General features: G+C 45.2%; 1 protein-coding gene across 1 annotated transcript in view; it reads right to left on the bottom strand.

Moving 5' to 3' along the window:
• Positions 1–937: 937 nt before the first annotated feature.
• MED9 (mediator complex subunit 9) overlaps positions 938–14,279 on the bottom strand; it is a 50,404-nt gene continuing 37,062 nt past the window's right edge. The window contains exon 2 of the mRNA XM_069210065.1: positions 938–3,460. Within this exon, the coding sequence (XP_069066166.1) occupies positions 3,244–3,460 (217 nt within the window). The 3' untranslated portion in view covers positions 938–3,243. The remainder of the gene's footprint in view (positions 3,461–14,279) is intronic.

Genomic DNA, 14,279 nt, shown 5'->3' with positions numbered 1-14,279 from the left:
CACCCTCAATGGTGACTTGCCGCACTTTATAAATTCTGATTGATTGAGTGACAAAGAGGAGCAATGAGCTCTCCCAGTCTGACTCATTGTTCACAACACAAAAACAACATAAGGGAGATCATGAGCGAACAGTTGTTGTTAAACTGTATTTACAAAAGCTATTGGCTAAACTGTTTATAATGTTGTGTTCTGAATGCCGATAGACTGGTGGAATACTTTTAATATAGTAGTTTATTTATCCAAAGTCTCTGTTTTGAACGAGCATGTAGCTGTGATGCCTCATTTTTACTGTGTACTGTTGGAAACTAAGCTAAGTCCAGTTCTGCTGCAGTGCCCCTACAGTGTATGACCTTCAGACTGTGATGTTCTACCAAACGTATTAACTGCTTTAGTCACTTGCCTGCATGTTCCCAATGTAAAAATACCTCCAACCCACTAATCACCTTCCTACCACGTAACATGACATAGGATTACAACACACACACTCACCCTCAGAGTGATCTCTTAGCAGTATCAACAGGTGTTCACTGTTATCCAACTCTATGACGCTTCTTTTATTGGCTTCAGGAGGATAAAAGGCTGCGTGGTCTCACCAAGATTCAAATTTGTGATCATGGGATCAATTTACTGTGGTAGATTCATTATTCCACTCTGCCATCAGGCCTTATTGTCTACTCAGTGCCCCTTTGCTCACATGATGTCCATTAGGCCAAACATACCCTGGATTATTTTATGTTCTCGAGACCCATTGCCAATCAGCCTCCTTCTTTTCCACCGCAGGTAGTGATTCAGGTTCTTTGAAGTCAGAAAGCTAGCTATGTGTCTCCGTGACTTAAATGCACACCAATGACATCTGCTGTGATCTAAAGATCACAAGTTTGAAACCAAACAATGCATATCGTCTTCTATCCTTCTGAGGTCGATAAATTTAATACCGTTAAGTTTGAAACAGTAATAGCTTTTATTACAATGCTAAGGAATGCAGCATGAAGCTCAGAGTAAAACAAAAAAAAAAAAAAAGACACTGTCAATACAAGAGCATATGCTAAATAACAGTAACATGCTTAAAAAAGAAACAGATTTTGAGGTCATGCTAAGTCACAGAAAAAATATATTCTGCCTTTCTCAGTTCTCCGTTTTATTGGTGGCTGAAGGTTTTTCAAACTACATTACAATAACGTACCACCTTTTGATACACTGTGAAATTAAAACATCTTTTTAAAGGATGTTAAGAACCTAGATTACGCACTCCTCTACGTGTTGTCCTAGTTTGCCAGGCTGGGCTAATAGACCACACAAGAATCATTTTCCCTTATTCTGCAGGCAATGGCTGCCTTCTGGAGCCCAATACTTAGTCACTGCTGAAGGCGAATATGCCTTTCCTGATAATTTGTTGAAACAAGCTCTATTGCTGTTGCCCCCATTTAGCTTGGTAATCTAAGAATCGTGAATATCATGATTGTAATGGTCCAATCATGACCTTGGAAATAATTACTGTAAGATCCTTTAATTGATCACATCTTTAGGAACAAGGAAAATAGTGTTTGTTGTTACTATGGTAGGCAGACAATCCGATTAACACATTTTTAGTAATTGACAAATACAGATTTTTCGTTTTACATGGCTGATCAAGTTTCATCAGTTCCACAACAAAATTGTTTTTGTAATGAAAACTTTAATGCTGAAACCTCAGTTATTTGGATAAAGTGAGAAGATAAGTTTGCTTTTTGTAGTACCTAAGTTTAGTATGCCAGGGGCCAACTGCACATTAAGAGCAATCATCCTAGATTAAGAACTGGCTCCTAACCAAAAGAAGATCTTGAAATGCACAGATACAGTAGCTTTTAATGTGTTACTGGGCAAATTTATATAACACTGAGGCTATAGCATATATAAAAAGGTTGCATTCAAAAATATTCAAGCAGATGTGTTTGGAATTTCACACTACATGGACCTCAGTCAGATGAGGCAAGGTGGGTCACGGCGAAAAGCCGCCATCTGATTTTCAATTTTGATTTTCCATATCGACGGCCACTCACATGATGAAGTACGCTACTAGACACGTGGGCTTAATATCAGTATACCGAACAGAACAGATTTGTAAAACTTACCAACTCTCTGGCAGACCCATAACAGACTCTTCACACATGGAGGTTACAGGACTTGTTTATGGCACGAAAGAGTTGCAAAACTAAGAATCCCACAATATAACCATGGATGTGTTGGACCTAAATGGAAAAATGAGAACTAACTCCCAACAATTCAACTGATTTAGGAGATTTATTGAGCAATATATTTTCACAGTCATTTGGGGTCGGTGTCTGGATTGGCGAGATAACTACCCAACCCAAACGAAATTCACTAGGCTTTCCTGGATTCCTTCGAAGCCATCTTTCTCAACTCTAATCATTACATCATTACTGTCATGCTCTGCTGGCCCTGGGGTTTCTGGTTTTCTGCTGACCCAGGCTTGACAGCACTGCAGTCATACATGTGGGGCTTGGCCAACATTTAAATACTGGCTAGACTCCTCTTCTGGGTGGTTCGAAAAAGCTAAATACGGGTAACGCCAGCTAGCACAGAGTACTGAGGGAGTACAGAGCTCTTCATTTTGGGGTGGGTCTTCATGAATGGAAGATATGTCAGGAAAAGGTCACTTTTTTTCATACTGAAGGCTGAATAAAATATTACAAGTCACTTGCTACAATCGCGTGAGCACGGCAAGTTCGAACTAATGTAACTGAAGCACAATGATCACCCATGTGTGCTAAGTGTTGAACAAGGCTTGGGTCAAATGGTAAACAAGATTATCCACGCTAAACAACACCTGTTTCAAAATGGACACGCGAATGATGATCCTCCTACAAAATCATCCCCACTGTGTCACAGTACACCGAACTACATTTACAAACACATATTGTATTAATGGGGGATAAAAAAAATTAGATGCATAAAATGTGAACTCTAGGTCTGAGGCAGAAGTACCTTCAAAGTAAAACAAGGAGGTACTCAAGAAAACTGCACAGTTGTCATTTAAACTACAAGTACCCAATATCCTACTTGAGCACCTCTGAAGGTTAATCTGAATCACCATAGCAGTGGCACGCAAGAAACAAAATGCAAAAAAAGTTCCTCCGGTTGAATGTCACACCATGTATTTATGTTTTCATTCCATAGGAATATAGGAAACCCGTTGGACCTGCATCCTGGCTTCAGTTCTGCAGGGCTGAGTACTGAGATGGTCTACTCCTTAGGGATCTCAAACATACAGAGTGTCTTGTACTTCTGCAGGAGTTCATTCTTGGTCCGGACCTGGTCCCTCAGGTTCCGCTGCTCCTGCTGCTGCTGGTCAGGGCTCAAGTCGATCCCTGGCATGGCACCGATCATCCTGCGCATCTCCTGGAACTTGTTCTTCAGCGCATTCAGCTCCTGGTGCACATCCTGGCTGTCCTTGTCCATGCTACAGTGGGAACAGAAAACAGAATGTTGACAATATGGACAGATTTCTGATGAGTAATACTGCACCACCAATTCAGAAAATAAACAACATCTGATCTACAATGAAATATTTGCCAGCTTGTCTAAAATGTGATCGTTAATGACAATATATCTGCTTAAAGCAGCCAGGAAGCATGTCACGCTTCAGATCTGATGCCAGCTGGAGAATTAATTGACCCATTTAAATGTGATGCCAACATTTGAAACTGCTTTCCTTGCCTAGTTATCTATGTGTTGATATGTGGAGAGAGTTTTAGCTCTGAAGTGATTCCTGCTGCATGCTTTTCTGAAAAGTCAACACCACTAAATGTGGCGCAGGAAGGCAGTAAGTTCTCTCGGACAGAAAGATTGAAAAGGCTAAGATTAATGGAACGGAACCCTGCATGTCCCCGTACAACTGTAATCAAACAAGAAACCCGCTGTGGGTCTTCAGAGGAAAACAAGCAGGATTTTCAAAGGTCTGCCCGGATGTGGAACCAATGGGAAAGCTTGACCTAAGACATGGCCGCTTCAGCAGAGACAGTGTGCCTTGCCTAGGGTGGGCGTGGCTGGTTCTCACTGTAGAAATAATGGCCATCAACAGATGGGATCTTCTGTTTTTCCACAAAAGTTACTTTTCGAGAAAAATAGCAGATGCATAATCCCAGTGGCCCAGATTAAAACCAAATAAGTGTGCACGTGTGACTAGCAAAAATGCGCCTCACAACTAAGTCCGTATGAACATCACTGCGCGATGGAAATGTTAAGGAATGTATATTACAGGCACACGCTTTCATCTACACCTACTTAATTTCCCTTGTTTCTGTTCCTAAAAATAAATACATAGGTTTTATGAACCGTCTGCCATTATACCTACAAAAAAAAAAAAACAGTAAAAATACGTCAGCATTAGCCACATGTAACCATAATAAAAATATCTGCTTCTGAATTCGGACTGAAGGCACACACTTAGCTAATAACTTGAACATGAATCTCGTTCGGAAATTAATTTATTGACTTTGTTGAGCAAACAGCAGTGTTACAAACGAGCTTGTTCCATCGCAGCAGTGGCAGTAAAACAACGAGCTGTTTTGTGAATTTAGAAGCCAGGTGAATCGTTGCTGCCGATGAAATGTGGGCTTCAGGTGAACAAGCTCACCCTCGTGCATTTTTGTCGACTAGATAAACTCATTAGGTACCTGAAGATGGCATTGTGTTGGAAAGTTCGCCGCTCACTGGCTTGTAAATAAATACCCGCGCGCGGGTTCAGCGCGAGCTCACTTCGCTTCTGAGAACACACGGTGATTCACACCTGAATCGTGTCCTTTACAAATGAACACAGGTCGTGCGCGGCGTGCTACTGGGAATGGAGCTTCAGAGAAAACACGGTGCTCGGACCTCAGACGGCTGGAGCAGCGACACCAATGATCACAAGAACCCGCTACTAGAAATAGCCTCTCATTACCAGCCGGGAGACGCTATAGCTCCCATTCTCACAGATTTAATTAATAGGCGCTAGACACCTGGGTACTATTATTTAAGGGCACTCTACACCACGGAGTGAGATGGACAGGGCTACGGAGGATTCAAGAGCTTTCTGAGGCTGGGGCCCTCACAGTTGTCTCAAAGGAGTGGAGAAAAGCTGGAGGAGGCAGAGAGAGGTCTTATCTTCCCAGAAGACCTCTTATAGCACTCACAATGGATTTACAAAACACAACTGAACTGGCAGCCCAGTGCCCTCTGTTCTCATAGGTATGGCACCTCAGTGTGTCCACAAAAGTCGTACAAGTCATAGACAGCATTCCATTTGTACATCCTTAGGCGCGGACCTGCTGATGACAAGTATTCTCAAGCGCAAGCACAAGTATGCCGGTACAAAGATGACCTCTCCCACTGCGTTTGAGTTGATTAGAATTTGACTGGTCATTTTATTTCAACATAAAAAAATATCAATTCAAAAACCACACACCTCAAACTGAATTGCCTCCAAGTGTTTAAATAATAAGTCCAGTTACTGGCCAACTCATTGACGCAGAAAGATTCATCAGGGACACCAGGCTTAAGGCCAATACCATGGACAGACACCAAGCTCATTGACATATCTTACACTCTTTTTAGTTTTGAAGATAATTAAAAATGTTATCTTCAAGAATGGCTCAGCAGAACTAGAGGCCACACCTGTCTGATGTCTAGCTCGTAGAGAGACCAGTCTAGAACTCAACCCCGAACAACAAGGTCTAAACCGGCCTAGTTTCAATTCAAGCCAATTGACCAGGCTTAGCTAGACTCTATATCATCACTAATGGAGTGGGGTAGTAAGAACTGAAGGTAAGACTAGGTCAGTCTTTTTTCAGTGGTGTTAATAAGGTCACTATAGATCCTCAGGTCGGGAAGTCATAGTTGGAGAAATGTCCAAGCTAGGGGGTGCTGTGTTGTCCTACAGGGGGATGGGGGATTTCCCTTACGGACTAGATGGTCTCACACACATAATAGTGTCTTGCTTCATCATATGACCACCTAGCCCCACCCAAGTAAGATGATACTACTTGGGCGGACTCAACCTCGTGGTTAAAAGAACCCGAGGGAGTGCTGAAATTAAACTGGCTGGATAGTTACGTTGATCCAGAAGGGGTGAATAATAAAATTACCAAGCATGTCGCCAGTAGCTTCTGCTAATTTTAATAAAGGTGCATGCTGGTAAACCTAAAACTAAGGGGGAAAGGCTCGTTGGAGAGTAATGTCTCTTGGAGTCTAAAAGAAAAAGTGGATGACCAACATGTTTCTGCCCTCACTCAGTGCTGGTAGGTCAGGGGCATTCGTCAGAGCACACGCAGTAAGTGGGGTGCTCAAAAAGTGAAAAATGTGTATGGCCTACCTGAACGAGTTGTTCACGGTGGGGTAGGCCTGTAGTAGATAAGAATAAATACATCAATAGATCAGCCACTGTTAGTTCAGAAGATATATGGGGTGAAAAAATCGTGGCAAACCACTGCAAAGCACACAGCAAAAATGTGAACAAATTGTGCCAGGCACTCACACACACATGCAAGGGTGACTTACCCCAGGGTAAGGGGCAATCTGCCTCTGGTCTGGCTAGTGCCGGGGGGGGGGTTTCCTTTGTAGTCACACTCTGGGGAGATAAAGGGTTTAGGAAGGATACAGGTGAAGGGTCATGAAATGAAAAAAGAATGCACAAGACTTAAAGGAAAAAGTGAACCACGAATAGGAAATACAGAAGAGAACCAAGCTTAAACCAGGGGAAAGGCACATGGGAAAAGAGAGAAAAGGAAGAAGGAAAAATGGGGAAAAGAAAAGGGGTTGGAGGGGGAGCGAAGGGCTGCAGCAGGGAGGGGAAACAGGGAATAAAAAGGAAAAAAAAAAAAAGGGCCCCAAAGGGGCCACACTTACCACTCCAAAGGGAATACCAAGGGGGGGGCACCTACATGCGGGAGCCAGGCCGCTCTGGTACTGACTGCATGGTTGGTCTGGAATATATGTGGACCAAGAGCCAATCAGCGGGGTGCTCCGGGAGGAATCTAATTAAGAAATTGTCAGGTGTATCGGGCGTCGTTACGGGACCACGCCCTGAATCCGGCCGCACCCTCTCGGGGGCTGTGCCGGTGTGCAATGCTTGAATTAGCCACCCGCTCGTTGAATATGGCCGTCAGTATTAAACCCGCGGGACCGTTGTGCTATAGAGGCCTGCGGGGTAGATTGTGCCAAGCAATAAAGAAGTAACGTGCTCGAGTTGAGCGCTTGCACCGCGATGCGGTGTGCAAACGCGGGGAGCGCCCTGTGATGACGCGTCGCGAGGAGCGCGGCGCGTCCTATGGGCACACGGGACTCTGGGAATTAGAGTCCCGTGGTGCAGGTATACGTCGTCCGACTCGGACAACATGGTAAAAGGGGGAGAGGGGAGAACGGGAGGGCACACAGAGGAAAGGGAGAAGGGGGGAGGAAGGGGGGGGAAAGAAGCATACAAGAAAAAAAGAAAGAAAAAAAGGGGGGGGGTTGGGTGGGAAGAGAGGGTGAAAAGAAGGAAAGAAGCGAAAAGAAAGGAGGAAAGGGAGACAAAGCAAGCAGACGGAGGAGGCAAGGGGAAAAAAAAAAAGGAAAGAAAAAAGAACAAATAGAAGGCCTACACAGGCCCATAAAGGAAAAGAGAGAACAGAAAGAAAAGGAGGGGGAAACAGAGGGGGGCAGGGGGAAAAAAAGGAACACAGGGCAGAGGAGGAGGGAAGACTAATAATAGGGGGAGAGAAAAGGGAGGAGCAAGGGGAAGCTGGGACCTGGATGCGGAAGTAAAGATAAAGAAAAGAAAAGGTGTGAGAGATGAGGGACAATAGCTTCAATGGCAGGGGTTATGAAAATAACTCTGAAACGGATGGATGCTACCCAGGTCAGAGATAGTGACATGGGGTATTGGTAGTGAGACCCCCGATGGGACCTTAGGGGGAATCTCACATGGGAAAGGGTCGCCGTGGTCTTAGTTCTCATCTTAGAGCTGACCACTGTATATTATCGTTCAATCCTCTAATGTCCGTTTGCAACCTCCATATCCACCTTTGTTCATACAATAAAAGTTTTTGTGTGGCATTAGTTGCTGTTGATTTTAGTTGGTCCAACACTACCCATTGCATGTGATCAGGATGGTGATTGCTGGACACAATGCTCGGTGAGTCTTGTGGCATCTCTCTTGCATCGGATGGTGCTCCTATGCTCGCAGATGCGTGTACCCACTCTTCTTGTCGTCATCCCAATGTATCTTTTAACACAGGGGCATGTGATCATATACACCACGTTTTTGCTGTTGCAGTTCGTGAGATGTCTAAGTTCCCAGGGTGTCCGTAGTCCCACATCAAGTGTAAGAGTTTATTTGGTAAATGCGCAGACACTGCAGCTGCCGCATGGAAAGTGGCCTTTAGCGGGAGGAAGGTCCCAGAGTGTCCTTTGTTTGTTCGGGGTGAGGTTTACCCGCGGGCGGGTATGTACAATCATGTCCCGGATACTTTTAGCTTTTTTATAAGCATTCATTGGGATCTGAAAGGGAAGACCCCCAGATGTGAGGATTTTCCAGTCTTCATTGAGTATCTTTTTGATGACATTAGACGCTGGGTTGAATGTAGTCACACAGATCAATGGGTCTTTCTTGCTGGTTCTGCTTCTGGGATGCAGCAAAGTTTCCCTAGGGCTCACACGAGCACGTTTGTCAGCCCTCCTCAGTAGGTGGTCTGGGTACCCTCTGGCTCGAAGTTTACTTGTGAGCTGCTGAGCATGCTTTTTGTAGTCCGTTAATTCGGTACAATTCCGCCGAAGGCGGAGATACTGACCCACTGGGAGGTTTTCCCTGAGGGAGCGTGGGTGGAAGCTCTGGAACCACAGGAGAGTGTTTCGGTCAGTAGGTTTATAAAAAACTTCTGTTATCAAGGAGCCATTTTTTTCGGATATTACTAGGTCAAGAAAGGAGACAGCTGGGTCACCCAGTGTGGCTGTAAATCTCAGAAAGGGGTTCAGGGTGTTTAACCAATTGATGAAGGTGGTTGCTTCTTCCCTTGTACCTCTCCAGATTATCAGGATGTCATCGATGTACCTTTTCCATAACCTGATCTGGTTGAAGTACGGGTTCTCTTCAGTGAGAACCATTTCTTTCTCAAAGTGATCTACATATAGGCATGCCAAGCTGGGTGCGAAAGTGCTCCCCATTGAAGTGCCTTGGATCTGTAAAAAGAAGTTCTTATCGAATTCGAAGAAATTCCTGGTGAGGGCCAAATGGGCTAAGTCCAGGATGAATTCTGGGGGGGTGATGTAGTTCCATACACCCCTATTGAGTAGGTCACTGATCACTTCCAAGGTTGCCTCCTGTGGGATGTTGGTATATAGTGATTCTACATCCAGTGTCATGAGATGTTCTCGGTCTTTGTCAAAATCTAGGGTATCGATAAGGGAGAGCACGTCTGTTGTATCTTTTAGGTATGTGGGAATTTGTTTCACGAATGGTTGGAGGAACCAGTCGCAAAATTGGGATAGTGGTTCCAGGATGGAGCCAATCCCAGAGACAATTGGTCTTCCCGGGGGTGGATGTTTATTTTTGTGGATTTTAGGCAAAATATAAAAGTATGGGGTTTTAGGGTTGGGTTGGATGAGGAAGGCGGCCTCATGTTTGGTGATCCAACCGTTGTTCATACCCTTCTCGATCAGGAAAGTGATCTCTTCTCTGACCTCTTCTGTCGGGTCCCTTTATAGTCTCTTATAGTGATGGTCATTGTTTAGTAGACGTAGACATTCAGTATTGTACATTACTGTGGACATTATCACTATGGCACCGCCCTTATCCGCTGGTTTAATGGTGATGGAAGAGTCATTGCTCAGGTTGTGGAGGGCTGTAAGTTCTTCAGTGCTAATGTTGTGGAAGATCTCCCTCTGTGTATTCTGGAGGTCGTCGATCCTCCTGCTCACTGATTTTTCGAATGCCAGAACTTCAGGAGGCATCAGTTGGGAGTGAACTTCGATTTGGGACGTAACCCGGTGTTCCTTTCTCGTTCTGTATTGGGTTCGGGGTTCATGAGGAAAAAGGTTCTTAGCCTAATCTTACGAAAAAATTCTGCTAGTTCTATCCTTAGTTTAAAGATGTCGAGTTTGGGGGTAGGGACAAAACCCAGACCTTTCTCTAGGGCTTGGAGTTCGTTGTTACTTAATACTCTTGGGCTTAGGTTCACAACGGTAGTGGACCCCTTATTTATACCCTGCTTGTGCTGGGTGATTCGTCGTCCGTTGGTCCTTCCTTCAGGTTCCAACTGACTCCTTTTTTCCTGCCCCTTCCCCGTCCGGGGCCTCTCCCAAAAAAAGGAACATTGGGATAGGACCAGGTCGTTTGTGGCTGGGGATACATAGGGGCTTGGAACTGGTTTGGTGGCCCATAGGGGGAGGGCCAAGCCCAGGGAGGCATATTAAGTAGCGGGGGCGGAGGGCCTGTACATGGTGTGGGCCAATTATTCCGAGTATTCCCCCTCCTGCCCCGTCTTGACCGTGTTGTCTGTGTGCGGCAGGCGTCGGAGTCCAAGCTAGAGTAGCCCCCGGAGGATGTATCGGAGGGCAAAAAGGATTGGACTGCAAAGTCTTCCTTTGAGTAGGGATGTACCCTCTCCGGGGAAAACTTGTCTAAGTCTTTCTGAAATGTAGCAATTTTCCGGTGGGTCAAATACTCTTTTAACTCACTGATGGTCTTGTTAGTTTCCTCTAGTTTCTTCTTAAATGCTGCGGCCGTAAGTCCAGTTTTTAGGTTACTTTCTGCCGTTTTGATTTGAAGCACTAGAGCATCTGATAGTCTGGTAGCTGTCTTGATGATTAGAATTAGCCAATCACGTGTGCATTTCCAGGCTATCAGAGACCAGTCCTTCCTAAATTCTTTGTCCTCTAGGAAGATACGTGGTTCAGTGGTGATAATCAGACCATTTGGTGCAGCGTTTTTTCTTAAATATTCGGTTAGGACAGCCCTGTGTAATATTGTTTTCACTTGTGTCCTCTTTAGTTCTATCAGAGTGTCCCAATCCCCTAGTTGGGCTATTGTCTTGGAAAGTGAAGAATCTCCTAGAAGTGAAGGTGCAGCGAGGATGGCCTGAAGCTCCTCCTCGCTGAAGGAAAGCCCTTCAGCCATATTCAAGAAGGGAAGCGGGGATTTGTAATACTCCTGTGCATATGTTGCAGGGTTTAGAGAATAAGTAAACAAAGCTCTCACAGCTAGCCGCTGCGCTCACTATATGTACACAAAAGGAGAGCAATGGGAGTGTTGCTAGCCCACACCGCCTCCCTACAGAAATTATATCATCACTAATGGTGTGGGGTAGTAGGAACTGAAGGTAAGACTAGGTCAGTCTTTTTTCAGTGGTGTTAATAAGGTCACTATAGATCCTCAAGAGCTTTGTTTACTTATTCTCTAAACCCTGCGACATACGCACAGGAGTATTAGAAATCCCCGCTTCCCTTCTTGAATATGGCTGAAGGGCTTGCCTTCAGCGAGGAGGAGCTTCAGGCCATCCTCGCTGCACCTTCACTTCTAGGAGATTCTTCACTTTCCAAGACAATAGCCCAACTAGGGGATTGGGACACTCTGATAGAACTAAAGAGGACACAAGTGAAAACAATATTACACGGGGCTGTCCTAACCGAATATTTAAGAAAAAACGCTGCACCAAATGGTCTGATTATCACCACTGAACCACGTATCTTCCTAGAAGACAAAGAATTTAGGAAGGACTGGTCTCTGATAGCCTGGAAATGCACACGTGATTGGCTAATTCTAATCATCAAGACAGCTACCAGACTATCAGATGCTCTAGTGCTTCAAATCAAAACGGAAGAAAGTAACCTAAAAACTGGACTTATGGCCGCAGCATTTAAGAAGAAACTAGAGGAAACTAACAAGACCATCAGTGAGTTTAAAGAGTATTTGACCCACCGGAAAATTGCAAAATTTCAGAAAGACTTAGACAAGTTTTCCCTACTCAAGGGAAGACTTTGCAGTCCAATCCTCTTTGCCCTCCGATACATCCTCCGGGGGCTACTCTAGCTCGGACTCCGACGCCGGCCGCACACAGACAACACGGCCAAGACGGGGCAGGAGGGGGAATACTCGGAATAATTGGCCCACACCATGTACAGGCCCTCCGCCCCTGCTACTTAATATGCCTCCCTGGGCTTGGCCCTCCCCCTATGGGCCACCAAACCAGTTCCAAGCCCCTATGTATCCCCAGCCACAAACGACCTGGTCCTATCCCAATGTTCCTTTTTTTGGGAGAGGCCCCGGACGGGGAAGGGGCAGGAAAAAAGGAGTCAGTTGGAACCTGAAGGAAGGACCAACGGACGACGAATCACCCAGCACAAGCAGGGTATAAATAAGGGGTCCACTACCGTTGTGAACCTAAGCCCAAGAGTATTAAGTAACAACGAACTCCAAGCCCTAGAGAAAGGTCTGGGTTTTGTCCCTACCCCCAAACTCGACATCTTTAAACTAAGGATAGAACTAGCAGAATTTTTTCGTAAGATTAGGCTAAGAACCTTTTTCCTCATGAACCCCGAACCCAATACAGAACGAGAAAGGAACACCGAGTTACGTCCCAAATCGAAGTTCACTCCCTCCTCCCAACTGATGCCACCTGAAGTTCTGGCATTCGAAAAATCAGTGAGCAGGAGGATCGACGACCTCCAGAATAAACAAAGGGAGATCTTCCACAACATTAGCACCGAAGAACTTACAGCCCTCGACAACCTGAGCAATGACTCTTCCATCACCATTAAACCAGCGGATAAGGGCGGTGCCATAGTGATAATGTCCACAGTAATGTACAATACTGAATGTCTACGTCTACTAAACAATGACCATCACTATAAGAGACTATCAAGGGACCCGACAGAAGAGGCCAGAGAAGAGATCACTTTCCTGATCGAGAAGGGTATGAACAACGGTTGGATCACCAAACATGAGGCCGCCTTCCTCATCCAACCCAACCCTAAAACCCCATACTTTTATATTTTGCCTAAAATCCACAAAAATAAACATCCACCCCCGGGAAGACCAATTGTCTCTGGGATTTGCTCCATCCTGGAACCACTATCCCAATTTTGCGACTGGTTCCTCCAACCATTCGTGAAACAAATTCCCACATACCTAAAAGATACAACAGACGTGCTCTCCCTTATCGATACCCTAGATTTTGACAAAGACCGAGAACATCTCATGACACTGGATGTAGAATCACTATATACCAACATCCCACAGGAGGCAACCTTGGAAGTGATCAGTGACCTACTCAATAGGGGTGTATGGAACTACATCACCCCCCCAGAATTCATCCTGGACTTAGCCCATTTGGCCCTCACCAGGAATTTCTTCGAATTCGATAAGAACTTCTTTTTACAGATCCAAGGCACTTCGATGGGGAGCACTTTCGCACCCAGCTTGGCATGCCTATATGTAGATCACTTTGAGAAAGAAATGGTTCTCACTGAAGAGAACCCGTACTTCAACCAGATCAGGTTATGGAAAAGGTACATCGATGACATCCTGATAATCTGGAGAGGTACAAGGGAAGAAGCAACCACCTTCATCAATTGGTTAAACACCCTGAACCCCTTTCTGAGATTTACAGCCACACTGGGTGACCCAGCTGTCTCCTTTCTTGACCTAGTAATATCCGAAAAAAATGGCTCCTTGATAACAGAAGTTTTTTATAAACCTACTGACCGAAACACTCTCCTGCAGTTCCAGAGCTTCCACCCACGCTCCCTCAGGGAAAACCTCCCAGTGGGTCAGTATCTCCGCCTTCGGCGGAATTGTACCGAATTAACGGACTACAAAAAGCATGCTCAGCAGCTCACAAGTAAACTTCGAGCCAGAGGGTACCCAGACCACCTACTGAGGAGGGCTAACAAACGTGCTTGTGTGAGCCCTAGGGAAACTTTGCTGCATCCCAGCAGCAGAACCAGCAAGAAAGACCCATTGATCTGTGTGACTACATTCAACCCAGCGTCTAATGTCATCAAAAAGATACTCAATGAAGACTGGAAAATCCTCACATCTGGGGGTCTTCCCTTTCAGATCCCAATGAATGCTTATAAAAAAGCTAAAAGTATCCGGGACATGATTGTACATACCCGCCTGCGGGTAAACCTCACCCCGAACAAACAAAGGACACTCTGGGACCTTCCTCCCGCTAAAGGCCACTTTCCATGCGGCAGCTGCAGTGTCTGCGCATTTACCAAAAAAACTCTTACACTTGATGTGGGACTACGGACACCCTGGGAAC

This window comes from Pleurodeles waltl, chromosome 10 (genome assembly GCF_031143425.1).
Source record: "Pleurodeles waltl isolate 20211129_DDA chromosome 10, aPleWal1.hap1.20221129, whole genome shotgun sequence".
Lineage (NCBI taxonomy): Eukaryota > Metazoa > Chordata > Amphibia > Caudata > Salamandridae > Pleurodeles > Pleurodeles waltl.
Note: the sequence above shows the minus strand (reverse complement) of the source record. Positions and strands in the feature narration are given on the sequence as shown.